A 17,111-nucleotide genomic window follows, 5' to 3' on the forward strand; every position below is an offset into this window, starting at 1 on the left:
GTGCTTTCTCTCCTTTCTCTGCTCCTTTTGCTTATTTACTTTCTGATTCTGTCTTCTGTTGCACACTGCAAGTGACGAAACTCATTTTGAGAAGTTAAATTTTAGAAACCCAATCACAATGTTTGCCCCATTCCATGTCCTTTCTGTCCTATGAGCAGAGCTAGAGTGTAGACAGAGAGGAACAAAAGGGCATCTCCCTTCCACCTCAACCCTCAGCTGAGCTGGACTCCGATGAAACCTGATCCAACCACAGAGGCTGCCGTATTCTCTCTTTGCATCAGATATGCAATAGCGCCATTCTTGTTTATCCACACCAAAATTTACTCCTAGTTTCCAAGCATCCCAATTAAGAACATAGTCATTCAGAGAGTTTGCAAATATCTCTGATTCTCATTCAAGAGTTCATGCCAGGGATCTAACAATGAAACATTTTAAAGAAATGAAAGCATCATCTCTATTATATGGGTTGGGTTGTTGGATATTATCTCTATTATATTTGTTTGTTTATTGGAATTCATTGACTCTGTGACTCTAGATAGCTTACAATTAAAAGAAAAAAAAAGACAAAACAGGAAAAGACAAAAAAACCAAACCAAACTCAGAAACGAGCCTTGGTACTACAGTGGTTTAAAGCACCCTGTTATTAACACAGCTGCCTGCAATTTACTGCTGGTTCGAATCTCTCCAAGGCTCAAGGTTGACTCAGCCTTCCATCCTTTCTAAGGTAGGTTAAATGAGGACCCAGTTTGTGGGGGCAATAAGCTGACTTTGTATAAATATACAAAAGTATGAAGGCTATTGCTTAACGCACTGTAAGCCGCCCTGAGTCTCCGGAGAAGGGCGGCATATAAATCAAATTAAAAAAAAAAAAGAAAAAAAAAAGAAACAACAACAATAACAACAAATCCAACAAATGTCCATCCAATGTGGCTCAATTTTCACTCTGCCTCAGAGGTTGGCAGAATAATCTGGTCTTTACAAGCTTCTAAACATCATCCAGGTTGAGCCATTCTCAGTAGGTTTGGTCCAATGCCACAAATATTTATCATATGAAAAATGTACAAGAAATGTAATAAATGTTTTTTTAATGTAATGAGTGGATGAAAAGTACAGAATTATCAGGAAAGAAAGTTGTATGTTATATTCATCTTTTTTTTTTTGCATCTGCAGTCCATCATCCAATCATTATTGGAAATTCCTGCCCTTCCTTTTTGCCACTGAGGAGATCAACAAGAATGTCCACCTCTTGCCTAATATCACTCTGGGTTACAATATTTATCAAGTTTTCTTCAAGGTACAAATGACTTCAGATCCGTTGCTGGATCTCCTTTCGGATGGGGAGGCCAATGTTCCCAACTACAGATGTGGACCGCAGAGAAACACAGTGGTTGTTCTGGAAGGGGCCGAGTCTGGCATCTCCATCCAAATTTCAACCTTGTTGGGCACCTACAAAATCCCTCAGGTATGTCTTTCTTGGAGGAACTGTTAGAAGATCAATCAGAATAGAGCTGGAAGGGACCTTGGAAGTATTATAGTTCAACTCCTTTCTCAAGCAGGAGACTCTGTGCCATTTCAGATAAGTGGCTGTCCACTCTTTTCTTAAAAACCTCCAGTGATGAAGCACCTACAACTTCTGGAGGCAACTTCTGTTCCACTGGTTAATTGTCCTCACTGTTAGGAAGTTTCCCCTTAATTCCAAGTTGCTTCTCTCCTTGATTAGTTTCCATCCATTGTTTCTTGTCTTGCCTTCTGGTACTTCGGTAGATAAGTTGACCCCCTCTTCTTTGTTAATGTGCAATTTTGAATCAAACACCGTCTGTTTGCCTACAGTTGTGAATGCTCCAACACTGGAAGTTTTTAAGAAGAGGTTGGACAAACATTTGTCTGAAATGGTATAAGGTATAAGGATTTCTGCCTGAGCAGCGGGTTGGAGTAGAAGACTTCCAAGGTCCCTTCCAACTTTGACATTCTGTTAATTCTTTTCAGATCAGTTACAGTTTGGCTTCCCAGATTCTGAGGGATAAAACTCTGTTTCCTTTCTTCTACCTGATGCTCCCTGTGGAAGGAGTCCAGTACCCAGGGATGGTCCAGCTTCTCCTCCATTTCAAGTGGACCATGGTTGGTCTTGTTGCTCCAGAAACTGACCAGGGAGAGAGGTTCATGAGGACAATGTCTTCTTTGATGTTAAGGAATGGCATTTGTGCAGTTATCTATCAAAGCTTTCCGCTAAATCTGTATCGGCTAGTTTTAACCCTTAGCAAATATTACAAGTGGAGAGAAGTCAATGTCGCCGTTTATGGTTCGGAGATAATTTCCTTCAATTTTGGAATGTTGATTCTACAATCAATACTTCAACATTTTCAGGGACCTATTGTAGAGAAAGTCTGGATCACCACAGCACACTGGGACCTGAGTCTCGAGTTGATGTTTGCTAAAACTTCCTTTAAATACATTGGTGGGCTCTTTTCCTTCCTAATACAGAAAAGGAAATGGGCGAACTATGATGCTTTTAGTCTGTTTGTTGACTCAGTAGTTAACTTTTCAAAGAAAACCTTTACATGTTCCTCCACTAAGGATGATTTTTCGGTGAAAGTCTGGAGGCGGTGCAGACAAAAAGAAGAACTGGTGGCTTTGAGGGACGAGGAGATGGATCGGATCCTGGCTATGGACAGTTATCTCACTTACAGCACCATCTGGGCTGTGGGCAGGGCCTTAAATTCAGCTCATATCTCCACATTCAAGAGATCTATGAGGCACAGAGGCATAAAGGTAGAAGCCCCAAGACTGATGGCTTGGCAGGTATTTCTATTTAATCCTGAAAAATTAAATTGTCCTGAAACTCAGATCCAACCCAACTGCAACCCAAAAAGTAGAAACAAAACTAGATTTTTTTTTAGGAAAACAATTAATTTGACCCAACAGATCCATCTGTTTTTCCATCTGTTCTTCCATTGGGATGATTAATATATATTTCCATTTTTGTGCATAAAGAATTCTTACTGCAGTCAACATAAACAATATCAAAGTTCCATGGGTTTTTTTTTTTTATTATTTTCTTGTCCAGAAGTCCTTAAAGAAAAGTCTTGGTTTCAGTTTTATATTCATGTTACAATCTTCTGTATTAAAATTTGAATCTGGCCACTTTATCACAAGTCCACCACAGAAGATGAAAACTTTCTCCCTTACAATTGCATTTCAAACATACATTATTTTCCAAAGCACCCAAAGGCAGGAGAAGAAGCAATGGATGGAAACTTATCAAGGAGAGAAGCAAAAGAGGAATTTCCTGAAAACAACTAATCAGTGGAACGATTTGCCTCTAGACATTGTAGATGCTCCATTGCTGGAGATTTTCAAGAAGAGGTTGGACAACCATTTGTCTGAAACGGTATAGGGTTTCTTGCTTGAGCAGAGAGTTCAACTAGAAGACCTCTACAGTCCCTCCCAACTCTGTTTTATTCATACATTTGAAATTCCTATATACGTCTTCGACAATTTATCAGGTGTTAAATACTAAATATACATCATTTTACAAAAGTTCTCTTTTAAATTAAAATGAAGGTACAAAATGTGCCTGTAAAAGGAAGGTACGAAATGTAAAGCTACCTCAGAAACATGAGTGTATGTCAAAACTCTTGTCTTTTACAATCATTGATCTGATCTACATCTTTAAACATGATTAGACTTAGACTAACTTTTATTGTCATTGAATGTACACTAATCGGCATACATTAAAATGAAATTTCGTTGCATACAGCTCTCAAAGGGTCACCACCTCCAATATAGACTACATAAACATGACCAAATAAATAAATAAATAAATATGTATATATCCACCTATATTATATGACATACAGAAACAACACAGTCTACTTTGGATGTATACATGTTCATGGCAAGAAAAACGAATCTTGCGAGTTTACCAGACAGATGGCATAGGGAACAAAGCTGTTACGGAATCTGGTAGTCCTGCTAGAAATACTTTGAAACCTCCTCCCAGAGGGGAGCAACAGAAACAGACCATAAAGTGGGTGTGTGGGGTCTCTAACAATGCTTTGAGCTCTAAGCACATAGCGCTTATAAGTAAGCAGTATCTTGAATAACAGGAAGCAAGCTTCCTATAATCTTCTCGACTGTCCTTACCACTCTCTGTATGGGCTTTCTATCTGAGGCACTGCTGCCATCAAACTAAACAGTGTTGCAGTTTGTTAAAGTGCTCTCAATCATTCCTCTGTAAAAAGTGTTCAGGACAGAAGAAGAAAGATGCGTTCTCCTCATCCAATGCTGGAAATGCAGATGCTGGTTTGCACATTTCACTAAGGATGATGTGTGGAGAGACCAGTTCAGATTGTTAATTATCTGCATCCCCAGATGCTTAGTATCTGATGATATAAGCAACTGTTATTATTCTTAGGTTTATTGATACTCTCCTAACCAAGTTTGAAACTGAAAATAAAATCTGGTTTTTGAAAGAGAGAGAGAGAAATGTTCAGATACTCCCCAACATAGACCAAAAGGTTCCACTCCCAGCTTAGCTACGAAAGCTGGCTTGCTGTCCTTCGGTCAGTCACTCTCTCTCAGCCCAACTCACTCACAGGGATGTTGTTGTGGGGAAAGTAGGAGGAGGAAGGTGTGTTGCATACATTTGCCACCTTGAATTATCTGTAAATGTAATAAAAGCAGGATACATACATACAAACAAACAAACAAATACTTCCAATGTCCTTTCTAAACTTTTCTTTCCCTTTCCTTTCCAGCTTCACCCTTTCCTTCAAAGCCCTCAGTTTCACAATAATTCCATAGATGGGATATATTTGGATGAGAAAGGAGATCTGACGGCTGACCTGGACATTTTGAACTGGATCGTTTTTCCAAACAAATCTGTTAAAAGAATGAAAACTGGAAGTGTAGAAAAACAGACAACGCAGGATTTTAAAGTTACCATTGACCAGAGGAACGTTGGACAGGTAGAAATGCTGACACTCTGGGATTAATATTTATTTTATTCTACTAAATGTGGCAAAAACAGGATTACAATTTTGGGGAATGTGTGTGTTTTCTTTTGTTGCTTTTGAGTTTTCATGTCAGCTGATCAGGTCTCAAAACTCCAAATATCATGTTTATGAGATATTCAGTTGGTCTAAATATTGATTGTTCTGGATGTACTTCCTTTCATTCCTCAGACCCTACCGACTTCCAGGTGTGTGGAAAGCTGTCATCCTGGATTCATGAAGGTGGTTTCGGAAGGGAAACCCATCTGTTGCTACCATTGTCTCCCTTGTCCAGAAGGAACCATCTCCACCACGGAAGGTGAGTGATAGCAGGGAAAAGAGGCACCCATTTGGGAAGACCACGGCCTCTGACTGGCTCATGAAAGCATGTTTTGAAAGGCATTTTTAAAGTTGACTTTAAAAAAATAATTTCTTTTAATATGTATAATTTATAGGGAGTTAAAAGAAGTAGTCTGATAATTTAAATAGGGAGCCGGATATCAAAAACAGCAGATCAATCAAGAATTGGAATTAGAAGAGAAATGGCATTTCTCTTTCTTCATCTTATTTATTGGTGAACCTCTGGCCTTTTTTCTTGGTGTCTCTGCAGAAATGGAGAAATTTTGATGCTCTGCTTTGTTCTCCTCCCCTCCCCTCCCCTCTCCTCTCCTCTCCTCCCCTCCCCTCCCCTCCCCTCCCCTCCCCTCCCCTCTCCTCTCCTCTCCTCTCCTCTCCTCTCCTCTCCTCCCCTCCCCTCCCCTCCCCTCTCCTCTCCTCTCCTCTCCTCTCCCATCCTCTCCTCTCCTCTCCTCTCCTCTCCCGTCCTCTGTAATAGATTTCTTAAACTTGCTAACTATTGCTGCATACTTCCTTTCTCCATACACTGTCAGGGTTCCAAGTAACACACTCAATGGAATCAAAACTCCCAGGCAGGAATGTTCCTCAAAGTATAGATTTATTAGGAATGTCATATTGGCACATCTGGGGAAACCCGACTCTACATCCCCCTTGAGTTTCCCCCTAGTTAAAAGTAAATTTCCCCCCTCCCATGCAGTCCATCACATGGTCCAATCAGGTCACAGTCCAAGGGTCCCTTGGTCTCAGATCCCACCTCCTTGCACTTGGTGGGGAAGTCCTTGGTTCTCAGAGGAAAGAATTTAATTTGGCTACAATCCCCCAGCTATCTCTACCTCCCCTCTCCCATTCCCACAGCTCGACTCATCTCCGTTGTGGCAGCCCTGAAGGTGGAGAGGGAAAATGGCTCCAGGGCTGACACACACATTCTTCGACATAATCGTTAGTTTTATTCCAACTCTGCATGTGATGGAAGAATCTGCTTTATGGTAGATGTTAATCTTGCTCTTTTCAGATGCTGAAAAATGCACGAAATGCCCAGTGGGTCAGCATCCAAGCATCAACCAAGATGGATGTATACCTAAGGTTGAAACTTTCCTGTCCTACCAAGAAATGTTGGGGATCATCCTAGCTTCCCTTGCCTTGTTCCTGGTTTTGGCAACAGGTTTCATCTTTGGAGTATTCATTAAATTTCAAGCAACTCCCATGGTCAAAGCCAGCAATCGTGATCTCTCCTGCATCCTCCTCATCTCCCTCCTGTTTTCATTCTTGACCTCATTCTTATTCATTGGCCAGCCAAGAGTAACCACTTGCCTTGTCCAGCAAACAGCATTCAGCAACATTTTTACAGTTGCCATTTCTACTGTCTTGGCCAAAACTGTCATGGTGGTGTTAGCCTTCTTGGCCACAAAACCAGGGAATAAAGTACAAAGATGGCTGGGGAAGAGCTTGGCCAACTCTATCATACTTTCTTGCTCTGGGGTCCAAGTTGTCATCTGCAGCATCTGGTTGGGCACCTCTCCCCCATTCCCAGAGTCGGACATGTACTCAGAGTCTTCTCAGGTCATCCTGCAATGTAATGAAGGCTCTGTTGCCATGTTCTACCTTGCTCTTGGCTACATGGGTTTCCTGTCTGTCATCTGCTTCACAATGGCCTTCCTGGCCAGGAATCTCCCGGGGGCTTTCAACGAAGCTAAACTGATCACCTTCAGCATGATGGTCTTTTGCAGTGTCTGGATATCCTTCGTACCCACCTACCTGAGTACCAAGGGGAAGTATATGGTAGCCGTGCAAGTCTTCTCCATGTTGGCTTCCAGTGCCAGCCTGTTGCTATTAATTTTTCTCCCCAAATGTTACACTATTTTCCTAAGACCAGATCTGAATACAAAAGAATGTATGATTTCAAAATAAAATAGAAAATTGAATTCTTTATATTTGTTTCCCAGAAACCATCATCCTCTTCATTTAATGACCCCATAATCCCTTGCGGGGTGGAGTCTGGGCAAATGAATGGAGCTAGCAGAGTGTTTACTGGCTGGATGCTTTTCCAGACACCAATTCAGAGATTTGTTCAGCAGATATATTCTCGTTGTGCCCAGAGAGAGAAATATCTGTCTCTATCTAGGATCGAACTCACAGCCTTTTGATTGTGAGGCGAGAGCTCCACCTCCAGGCCACCGCACCACTCATGTATTCTCAGAAGTCTCAGTTAATAAATGTACTAAATGGTGTTTGATACTTTAATGTTTTTTAAATTAAATTTTAAAAAATGAGTCATTTCTTTATGTGGTAGAAATGGACTCCCAGTCATAATAGATGTGTTTTCCCCCTTTCCTTTTGCTGTCCAGTGTATGGGAAAGCGTGTGGGTATGCATGGATGCTATGGTTGTGTGTGTGTGGATTTTCTAAAGATACATTTGAACCAGAGACCAGGAGACCTTTCTGTCGAAGCACATTTTTTCCTTATTGATATTCAGGGCAAAAGGATGGGCCTAAAGAAGGGAGGATTCCCTCCTTTTTATATTATGTAAATTTATGCATACAAGGGATTGAGAACAGAAGCAATCAATCAGATTCTTGTTGTGCACCAACTGTGCCCTTTCCTGCACTCGGGGCCTTCATCATGCCTTGGTCACTCTCTCTTTGAATTTACAATAGGCTCTACATGGAGTTGATCTTGAAGATTACCTGGAATACACACATGGTCCAGAATGCAATGGTACGCACAGCATTGGGTGCCCTATATTCTTCCATCCCATACCACTACTATGTAAGCAGCACAGGTTCCCAGTTTCTTTCCCAGTGCAATTAAATTCTCTTCCAAAGCCCTACTTTGCCTAGGACCAGGTATCTCTGGGGCCTCTTCTCCCTGAGGATATTTACCTGTCCCACCATTGCAGATATAATAGACACACTGTGTGTTTCCTAAAACATTGCCACCATATGGTTCCTCAAAAGCCTGCCTTTTTTGCTGCAGCTCCTGCCCTATTGAAAACCCTCCTGATTGAAACCCCACCCTCCTAATCAGCCGCCCCACCCTCCTAAACCTCTGGAGCAGTGTTGAAATCCAACTGTATTTATTACCGGTCCTGTGGGCATGGCTTGGTGGGTGTGGTGGGCTCGGTGGGCATGGCAGGGGAAGGATACTGTAAAATCTCCATTCCAACCGCACTCTGGGGCCAGCCAGAGGTGGTATTTACCAGTTCTCTGAACTACTCAAAATTTCTGCTACCAGTTCTCCAGAACCTGTCAGAACCTGCTGGATTTCACCCCCATTCTGGAGGTTGTTCTTCTAAGCATTGGGATGAAGTGATTAAAACAAGGTATACTGCTTTGGTGAAGGGTGGATGTGGCGTCAATTATTTCTCTTTTGGGTTTTGTTTATTGTTGTTGATATTTTTTTTTTATTGAAGAATTTTACAGAAAGAAAAAAAAAAACAAAAATTTTTTTACAAGTATTTCCCCATCCCTCCCTCCCTTCCCTACCCCCTCCACCCCCCCCGAACTTCCCAGAACAAAATACATGGTATAACAATTAACAATCATATGCTAAACTAAACTAATAAATTAAGGATTCCCCCCTTCAAACTTTAACTCCCCTTTTACTAACTAAGCATCAATACTCTTAATTTTTCTATTCATTCATAAGGTATTTGATAGTTCTTAGTCCGATATTTGTTTTGAATATAATCAATCCATCTTCTCCATTCCGATATATATCTTTCTTGTGAGTGATCTTTCAAATATGCCGAAATCTTCACCATTTCTGCCAAATTTGCTACTTTTAATGTCCATTCTTCAATAGTAGGCAAATCTTCCTTCTTCCAATATTGCGCCACCAAAAGTCTAGCTGAAGTTATTAAATTTAAAATTAATTTAGTCTCTATAACCATACAATCTGTGATTATACCCAACAAAAACAATTGTGGAGTAAACTTTATCTTCTTTTTAAGAATATTTTGGATAATCCACCATATTTTAATCCAAAATGCTTTAACCTTTTTACAAGTCCACCATATATGATAATAGGTAGCCTCATCACAATCACATCTCCAACACTTAGATTGTAAATTTGGATACATACAAGCCAACTTTTTAGGATCTAAATGCCATCTGTAGAACATTTTATAAAAATTTTCTCTTAAATTTTGTGCTTGCGTAAATTTTACATTTCTAACCCATATTTTTCCCAAATTTCCATCATTATTGGTTCCTGAATATTTTGTGCCCATTTTATCTTAGAATCCTTAACTAATTCCGTTTCTGAATCTATTTCTATAAATACATTGATAATCTTTTTATATGCATTTGACCTTGGTCTCTAATTTGTTTTACCAAATTTTCCTCGTTCTGCATGATACCAATTCTCTGGTCTTCTTTCCATCTAGCTTGCAACTGACCATACTGAAACCAAGTTTGAATTATTCTTTCTTCTTTTAATGCGTTTAAAGATTTTAACTGCAATACCCCCCCAACTCTTTTGGCCAGGTGTCCAGAGCCATTAATTAACCCAGTTCCTGACAGGCCAGGAATGAGCTCCTCCTCCCTTGACCTGACCTCTGAGGTAGAATCTGGGGAGTGGTCCAAGGGGGACATCATACTGCCTGCTGTCTTAGTAAGCAAAGACACTTCAAAGTATAAAGGTTCTCGGGAGTGGTAAAATTTGTTACTATTGGTTCTGTGGGCGTGGCTTGGTGGGGGTAGTGTGATTGAGTGGGCGTGGCCAACTTTTTTTTTTTTACTTTTAAAACCATTTTTTCTACAACCTCTTTGGCCAAAAAAAAAATGCTTTTAAAAGCCTCTGACGATCCCAGCTGAACCATGCGATCATCATAGGCTTTTTTTTTTTAAAAGCATTTTTTTCTCAACCTCTTCAACTATAAAGAAAAAAAGTCTATCCCCATAATGTATTCCATATTTACCCAATGATACAGTTGTTCAATTATCTATTTCCAGACCCTTTGTCTCAAAGATCACCCCAAAGTTGATATTTCTAAGGCAAATGAAATTTCACTATCGCATGAGCAATTTTAAAATCACTTCCAATTTGTGATACAGACCAGTGCCCTCTAGGGATATATCTATGATTTTTTATGATACTTTTCTCCAGTTTCTCCTCTGCACATGGAGGCCCAGAGGTAGTTCAGGATTCCCAGAGGAGATATTGCTTCTTACAGTAATTATTAAAATCCTGGTCTGTGAGATCTCTCCTGATATTTCTCCAGTGACTGCCTTTGATGTAAACATCAGACCGAAGCAACTAGAAAGGAATCTTGCATGAGAAAAGGATAAATGTCTCAGGTCAAACTCCATGTGGCACAAATTTTGGGACATTCAGGGACTGTGCTTCCTGAGTGTACCTTTCCTTTTTCTCCTTTCTAGGTGGTTTTCTTTATCTCTCTCCCAGTCAAGAAAGTCACTCTCATTTTCATCTTGTGACAGTGCTTTGAATTCTTCGAACTATCTTGTCCTTCCTTAGAAATAGGAAGGGCATTGATTCAGCCCCATGAATTATGGACCTCCTCCTTCTGCTTCTACTGCTGCTGATGTCCCAGCCAGTCTCTGGGAAGCTGAGAATGAAGTGCCTGTTGAGTTTGGAGGAACATGAGGGAAGAAAACTACGGAGTTATTACAGGCCAGGAGACCACCTCATTAGTATAGTCACCATTGCCACAGTAATATCCCATATAATGCTGTCTTTCAACACAGCTCCTGATACTCAAGCTCCCTCGTAAGTCATTCAGTGTGAAGGAGTTGCATTCCTTCCATTTGCAGTCCTAACACTCTTCTTCTTTTCTTTCAGTTGCTCCTATATTGCAGGACCTGTTTAATTTCTTGAATCATTTGGATTTCCATGGATTCTCTCTTACGTCTTATTTTAAGAGATCGGAGAGAAAAATGAATTATTCCTATAAAAATCATAACCTAAGTAATGCCATATTTAACCTTCATATAACCTGATTTATATAACCTGTGAATAGGATATGAGTAAGCATTATATCCTGGGAAAGATAAGGGACCAATGACGCCTGTTTTGAGGAAATAGATGTTCTGGTACATTCTAAGTTGGGTCAGGCTGACCTAAGCTCTATTGAAAAAGAGGAAGAGACAAAATGACCAACTAATAAGAACAATAACAACAATTATGAAAACATATGTAAAGGGTATTTTTGGAAGGTAATTTTGGAGGGGAACTCCAGGGCGGAACATGTGAAGAAAGCCAAAAAGTTATGTAAGACCTGAAAACAATACCATGGGGGGCGTTTGCATAGTATTGCTGAACATCGAAAACTGTATTTAAACAATGTAATCCAAGTGGTCAGACGTTCTCTCTCTTTCATGGGAGAACCCTTTTGCAAAAGCTTGAAATATATATATAGCTATATATATACATACATACATATATATATATATATATATATATATATATATATATATATATATACACACATATATATATATATACATATATACATATATATATATATATATATATAGGTCTTTGGTTATTCGGGTTTTCTCCCGCGTAAAATTGGAGGTTTCTTGGCGACGTTTCGACGAAGTCTCATTCGTCATCTTCAGGCTGGTGTTCTCGGCTTCGTGCTTCCAGGAGCAATGTGAGATCTCAGCTGTCTCTTCCTTTTAACTGCTAGTGGGGGTGTGAGCTGATTGGGTGGGAACTTGGCTGTGCTCTGATTGGATGGGGGGTTGGTTGTGCTCTGATTGGCTGGGGGTGTGTTCTGTTTGGGTGGGGGCTTGGTTGTGCTCAGCTTAGTCTGAGTTGCAGGGGGATTTGAGCTGGTGAGCTGCGTTGTTGTTGTTTGGCTTCGTGTTTGTGGCCGTGCGAGCTCTTCATGGTGGGTGTCAGTCTGCTTCATGTATGGATTGGAAGGGTTTAAAGTGGCTAATGATGCAGCTGAGGTCTGGCTTCTGGTCCTTGGTCGTGGCTCATTATCAGTGTGGGTTTGAGTCTGCTTTCTGCGTGGATGTGTGGTGGTGACATCCTGTGTGGCTCTCGTGAGTGTGGGTCTGGTGTCATTCGTCGTGTTAGGGACTCGTTTGTCAATAAGGGCAGGTTTCCAAATGGCTGGTAGGCGGGAGGTATCATCTCGTTTGTTCATGCTGTGTGGGCGTTTTTCTATCTCGATGGCTTCTCTGATTATTCTGTTGTTAAAGTGTTCAGTTTTGGCGATAGTTCTGGTCTTTTTAAAGTCAATATCATGTCCTGTGGCTTTAAGGTGTTGGACCAGGGAAGAAGTTGGTTCCTCTTTTCTGACTGAGTTCTTGTGTTCTTCTATGCGTGCACTTATTCGTCTGTTGGTTTGTCCGATGTATGTGGTGGGGCAGGCGGTGCATGGGATTTCATATACCCATGCACCGCCTGCCCCACCACATACATCGGACAAACCAACAGACGAATAAGTGCACGCATAGAAGAACACAAGAACTCAGTCAGAAAAGAGGAACCAACTTCTTCCCTGGTCCAACACCTTAAAGCCACAGGACATGATATTGACTTTAAAAAGACCAGAACTATCGCCAAAACTGAACACTTTAACAACAGAATAATCAGAGAAGCCATCGAGATAGAAAAACGCCCACACAGCATGAACAAACGAGATGATACCTCCCGCCTACCAGCCATTTGGAAACCTGCCCTTATTGACAAACGAGTCCCTAACACGACGAATGACACCAGACCCACACTCACGAGAGCCACACAGGATGTCACCACCACACATCCACGCAGAAAGCAGACTCAAACCCACACTGATAATGAGCCACGACCAAGGACCAGAAGCCAGACCGCAGCTGCATCATTAGCCACTTTAAACCCTTCCAATCCATACATGAAGCAGACTGACACCCACCATGAAGAGCTCGCACGGCCACAAACACGAAGCCAAACAACAACAACGCAGCTCACCAGCTCAAATCCCCCTGCAACTCAGACTAAGCTGAGCACAACCAAGCCCCCACCCAAACAGAACACACCCCCAGCCAATCAGAGCACAACCAACCCCCCATCCAATCAGAGCACAGCCAAGTTCCCACCCAATCAGCTCACACCCCCACTAGCAGTTAAAAGGAAGAGACAGCTGAGATCTCACATTGCTCCTGGAAGCACGAAGCCGAGAACACCAGCCTGAAGATGACGAATGAGACTTCGTCGAAATGTCGCCAAGAAACCTCCAATTTTACGCGGGAGAAAACCCGAATAACCAAAGACCTACATACAAACACCCGCGAAAACCTCAGAAAACATATATATATATATATATATATATATATATATACATATATATATATATATATATATATATATACATATATATATATATATATACATATATATATATATATATACATATATATATATATATATATATATATATATATATATATATATATATATATATATATATATATATATATATTTAATAAACCTACTTTTTACTTGTCCATGGTCTCTGTTTCAATTTTTATGAGGTTTGCTGTTTTTTAAATCTCACAAGATCCAAATCCAAAGATGGAACAACCCTGCCCCCCCAAGTCCAAATTATTTCCCCCTCTCGTACAATCCTGAGTTAATCACAACTAGCTTATTGAAAAGTTTGTAGTTTCCTCTGCCCCACCCATTTCCCTATTTTTATAACCATTCATTGATATTCAATGCCTGACCCTAGTATGGAATAGAGGATGGCTTATTTTTAGAATTGCTTTTCTGGATCATTTATAAGTCCTCTTTGCTGATGATTCTATTTTAATGATTGAATGACTTTGAATCTTGATCATTGCACAAATTAAAAACAATTACAAATAATGTAATTACAAATTACATTACAAATAATGATATATTTTAAATATTAAACCTCCATCCCACGTTCTCAACACTCATAACAATTAAACGGTGATGGGTAACTATAATTTTATTCTTGTTTTGGACACTTTTGGCTTGATATTGAATGGTTTTGTGGAGAAAAAGAGGAATAAATGAAAATATATTTTGTTGTTGTTAGAGATGATGTTATCATGAACATTTTTTACAGTAGTTCATCTACTGGACCAGCAAGAATCCTGCGTTTCATTTTTACCTTTCAACAAGTGAACAAGAATTCTCATCTTTTGTACAATCTCACACTTGGCTACAACATCCATGACAATTATGTGAGCACGCTTGGGACTTCAGATGCCTTGCTGGACATGCTCTCAACTGGAGAAGCCAATGTTCCCAACTACAGCTGTGGAAAGAAGGACAACCTGATGGCTGTTCTTGATGGATCTCTTGATGACATCTCCATTCACATATCAACATTAGTCTACAAAGTCCCACTGGTTTCTTTTTTGTGTTCCTCTATCTGGCAAAGTGAGCAGGTTGTTGGTGGGTGGGTAATAGATTCAATCATATCTTTTCTATGGAATTCATGAGCTGCTTTTCACCATGGCCTTTGTCATGGCTAGGGATTGGGATCCACAGGAGGCCTAAATATTTGATCGAGCAAGATTTGAGCAGCTGGACACAATGTTAAATAGGGAACATTTATGCAAATCTCTAAAATGAACTGATTTGCATTTGCAGTGCTCTAGAGTTAGAAGACATAGCACGTCTATTATCTGAATGTCAATTTTATTAGAAAAGAAAGAGCAGTATCTTAGACCCCAGATTAGATAAATTATTATATTCAATCTTGCTAATAATTTTGCATTTTGTATTCTTTATCTTGATATGGCTTAAGAGTTGATAACAATAGACTGTTCCAGGGGTCACCAAATTCAGAATTTTAAATCCCATGGTCCACTAATATGAATTTTTTCAAAAGATAAATAGTATTTAGTAAAATATAAAAATGCAAATAACCACCAATCTTTTCTTGCAGACCACCAGTGTTTCGTGGACCACCAGTTGGTGACCACTGGACTATTCTAATATGTTTGTGAAAAACACACTGCATGTGTTAAAAACTTACATTTTGGATTTGATCTGATCTAACCATAATACACCATTCTTCATTGCTTCTTCAGATCAGTTATGGAATTGTTTCAGATGCTCTGAGTGATAAAAGTCAAATGCCTTTTTTCCATCAGATGCTTCCCAAAAATGGGATCCAGTATCCAGGAATTGTCCAACTCCTCCTCCATTTCAGATGGACTTTGATTTGTCTCTTTGCAACAGACACAGAGGAGGGAGAGAATTTCATGAGAACTTTCACTCCTATGCTTGTCAGAAATGGAATTTGTGTGGTTATTTCACAACAATTCTCAATGACTAGACATACAGAATCTCTCAGAAATGCCATCTCTATGTGGAGAAAAGTCAATGTCTTTGTTCACTTCATAGAATTTTCTTCCTTTGTGGATAGAATTCAGCACATCCATTTAGCAATTGAAGGTTTGCCAGGACCCATTGAAGGGAAAGTCTGGATCACAACAACTGTGGAGAAAGTGTCAATTGGAAGGCATAAACTTTTTAAATATATCCATAGCATTTGGGTCTTTGCTTTTCAGGAAAGAAAATGGCCAAATGATGACGCCTTTCAACCCAGTCTTTTTCAGGATTCCAAATTTGAAGAGGAGTCTTTTCGCTGTTCTTTTTCAAAGCATGTCCTTTCTGTCAAGGGCCGGAGACGATGCACCCAGATAGCACCACTGGACATGCAAGAGAAAAAGAATAGAATTGAGATAAAAAATGAGCACCGTTTTTATACTGTTGCTAAGACTCTGGCTCATGTCTTGAATGTTGCATATTCCTCAATATCTAGGAGGATTAAAACGGAGAAAAAAGAGAGTTTGGGGGCTGCAAGGCTAGAGCCATGGCAGGTATGGGGTCCTGACAAGGAGCCATCAAACCTATTTCCTATTTAGAAAAAAATTCCAATGCTGATGTTGGGGAACCATTGTTCTCCAAAAAATCAACAGGTTTGGCCACGCTGAGGCCAGATTTAGTTCACAGGATTATGTTCCAAAGAGCAGGCACTGTGACAATTATATTTTGATATTAAACACTGCTATTATAAAATTATTTAAAATGTATACGTTTTAAATAAATTTCTGTATTTATGGGTTTGTAATTACATGATAGAATTTTATATTCATAAATTTCAACTAAACCTGGGATCATTTAGCCGTGGCATTTATGCTAACGCTAACGCTAACAGTAATGCTAATCCTAACCCTATCCTTAACCCTAACTGTAACTTAGTGCTCACTGCCAGGAGTTTGATCCTAACCAGCTTAAAGTTGACTCAGCCTTCCATCCTTTCCAGGTTGGTAAAATGGGTACCCAGATTGTTGCTGAATCTATAAACCACTTCGAGAGTGCTGTAAAAGCAGTGTGAAGTGGTGTATAAGTCTAGGTGCTATTGCTATTCAGGCAAATAATGTAGAGGGGACCGAACATCTCTTATTCACTAGTTCAGCTTTAAAATGGCTCCTCCTTTTAGGGTGTTTCAAGTTGCTTTCAAAATTCCTGGATGTTTCAATTCTAGTTCCATCCCTTTCTGGAGAAGAATGAGTTTTGCAATTTTTCCTGGGAGAAACTATACTTGGACCAAAGTGGAAATGTAGCAGCAGATCTGAATATCATAAGTTGGTTGGTTTTCCCCAAGGAGGATCCCATCAAAGAGCAACTGGGGAGTTTTGAAAGACAGAGGCTTCTTATCAACCCAGATGCTTTTTCACGGCTAAAGTTGCTCAACAAGGTGGTTGAAAATATTGGCAACTTTTCTGTCTGTACATTTCTGCCTGTTAGTATCCTCTGAAAGAGCA

General features: G+C 40.0%; 1 protein-coding gene across 1 annotated transcript; it reads left to right on the forward strand.

Moving 5' to 3' along the window:
* The first annotated feature begins 1,300 nt into the window (after positions 1-1,300).
* LOC139310374 (vomeronasal type-2 receptor 26-like) lies at positions 1,301-7,256 on the forward strand. The gene is made up of 5 exons (XM_070934534.1): positions 1,301-1,462; positions 1,987-2,799; positions 4,758-4,967; positions 5,184-5,310; positions 6,361-7,256. Exons 1-5 carry the CDS (start codon positions 1,301-1,303, stop codon positions 7,254-7,256), a joined length of 2,208 nt encoding a protein of 735 aa, XP_070790635.1.
* The last annotated feature ends 9,855 nt before the right edge of the window (positions 7,257-17,111 follow it).

This window comes from Pituophis catenifer, unplaced genomic scaffold (assembly GCF_029215685.1).
Source record: "Pituophis catenifer annectens isolate HBS135680 unplaced genomic scaffold, rPitCat1.0.hap2 SCAF_2, whole genome shotgun sequence".
NCBI classification, from domain to species: Eukaryota; Metazoa; Chordata; class Lepidosauria; order Squamata; family Colubridae; genus Pituophis; species Pituophis catenifer.

Coding starts and splice junctions, on each gene's coding strand:
- LOC139310374 (XM_070934534.1), top strand. CDS start 1,301: ATGACTTCAGATCCGTTGCTGGATCTCCTTTCGGATGGGGAGGCCAAT. Junction 2,800..4,757: donor CAAGACTGATGGCTTGGCAG/GTATTTCTATTT, acceptor TTTCCTTTCCAG/CTTCACCCTTTCCTTCAAAG. Junction 4,968..5,183: donor ACCAGAGGAACGTTGGACAG/GTAGAAATGCTG, acceptor TTCATTCCTCAG/ACCCTACCGACTTCCAGGTG.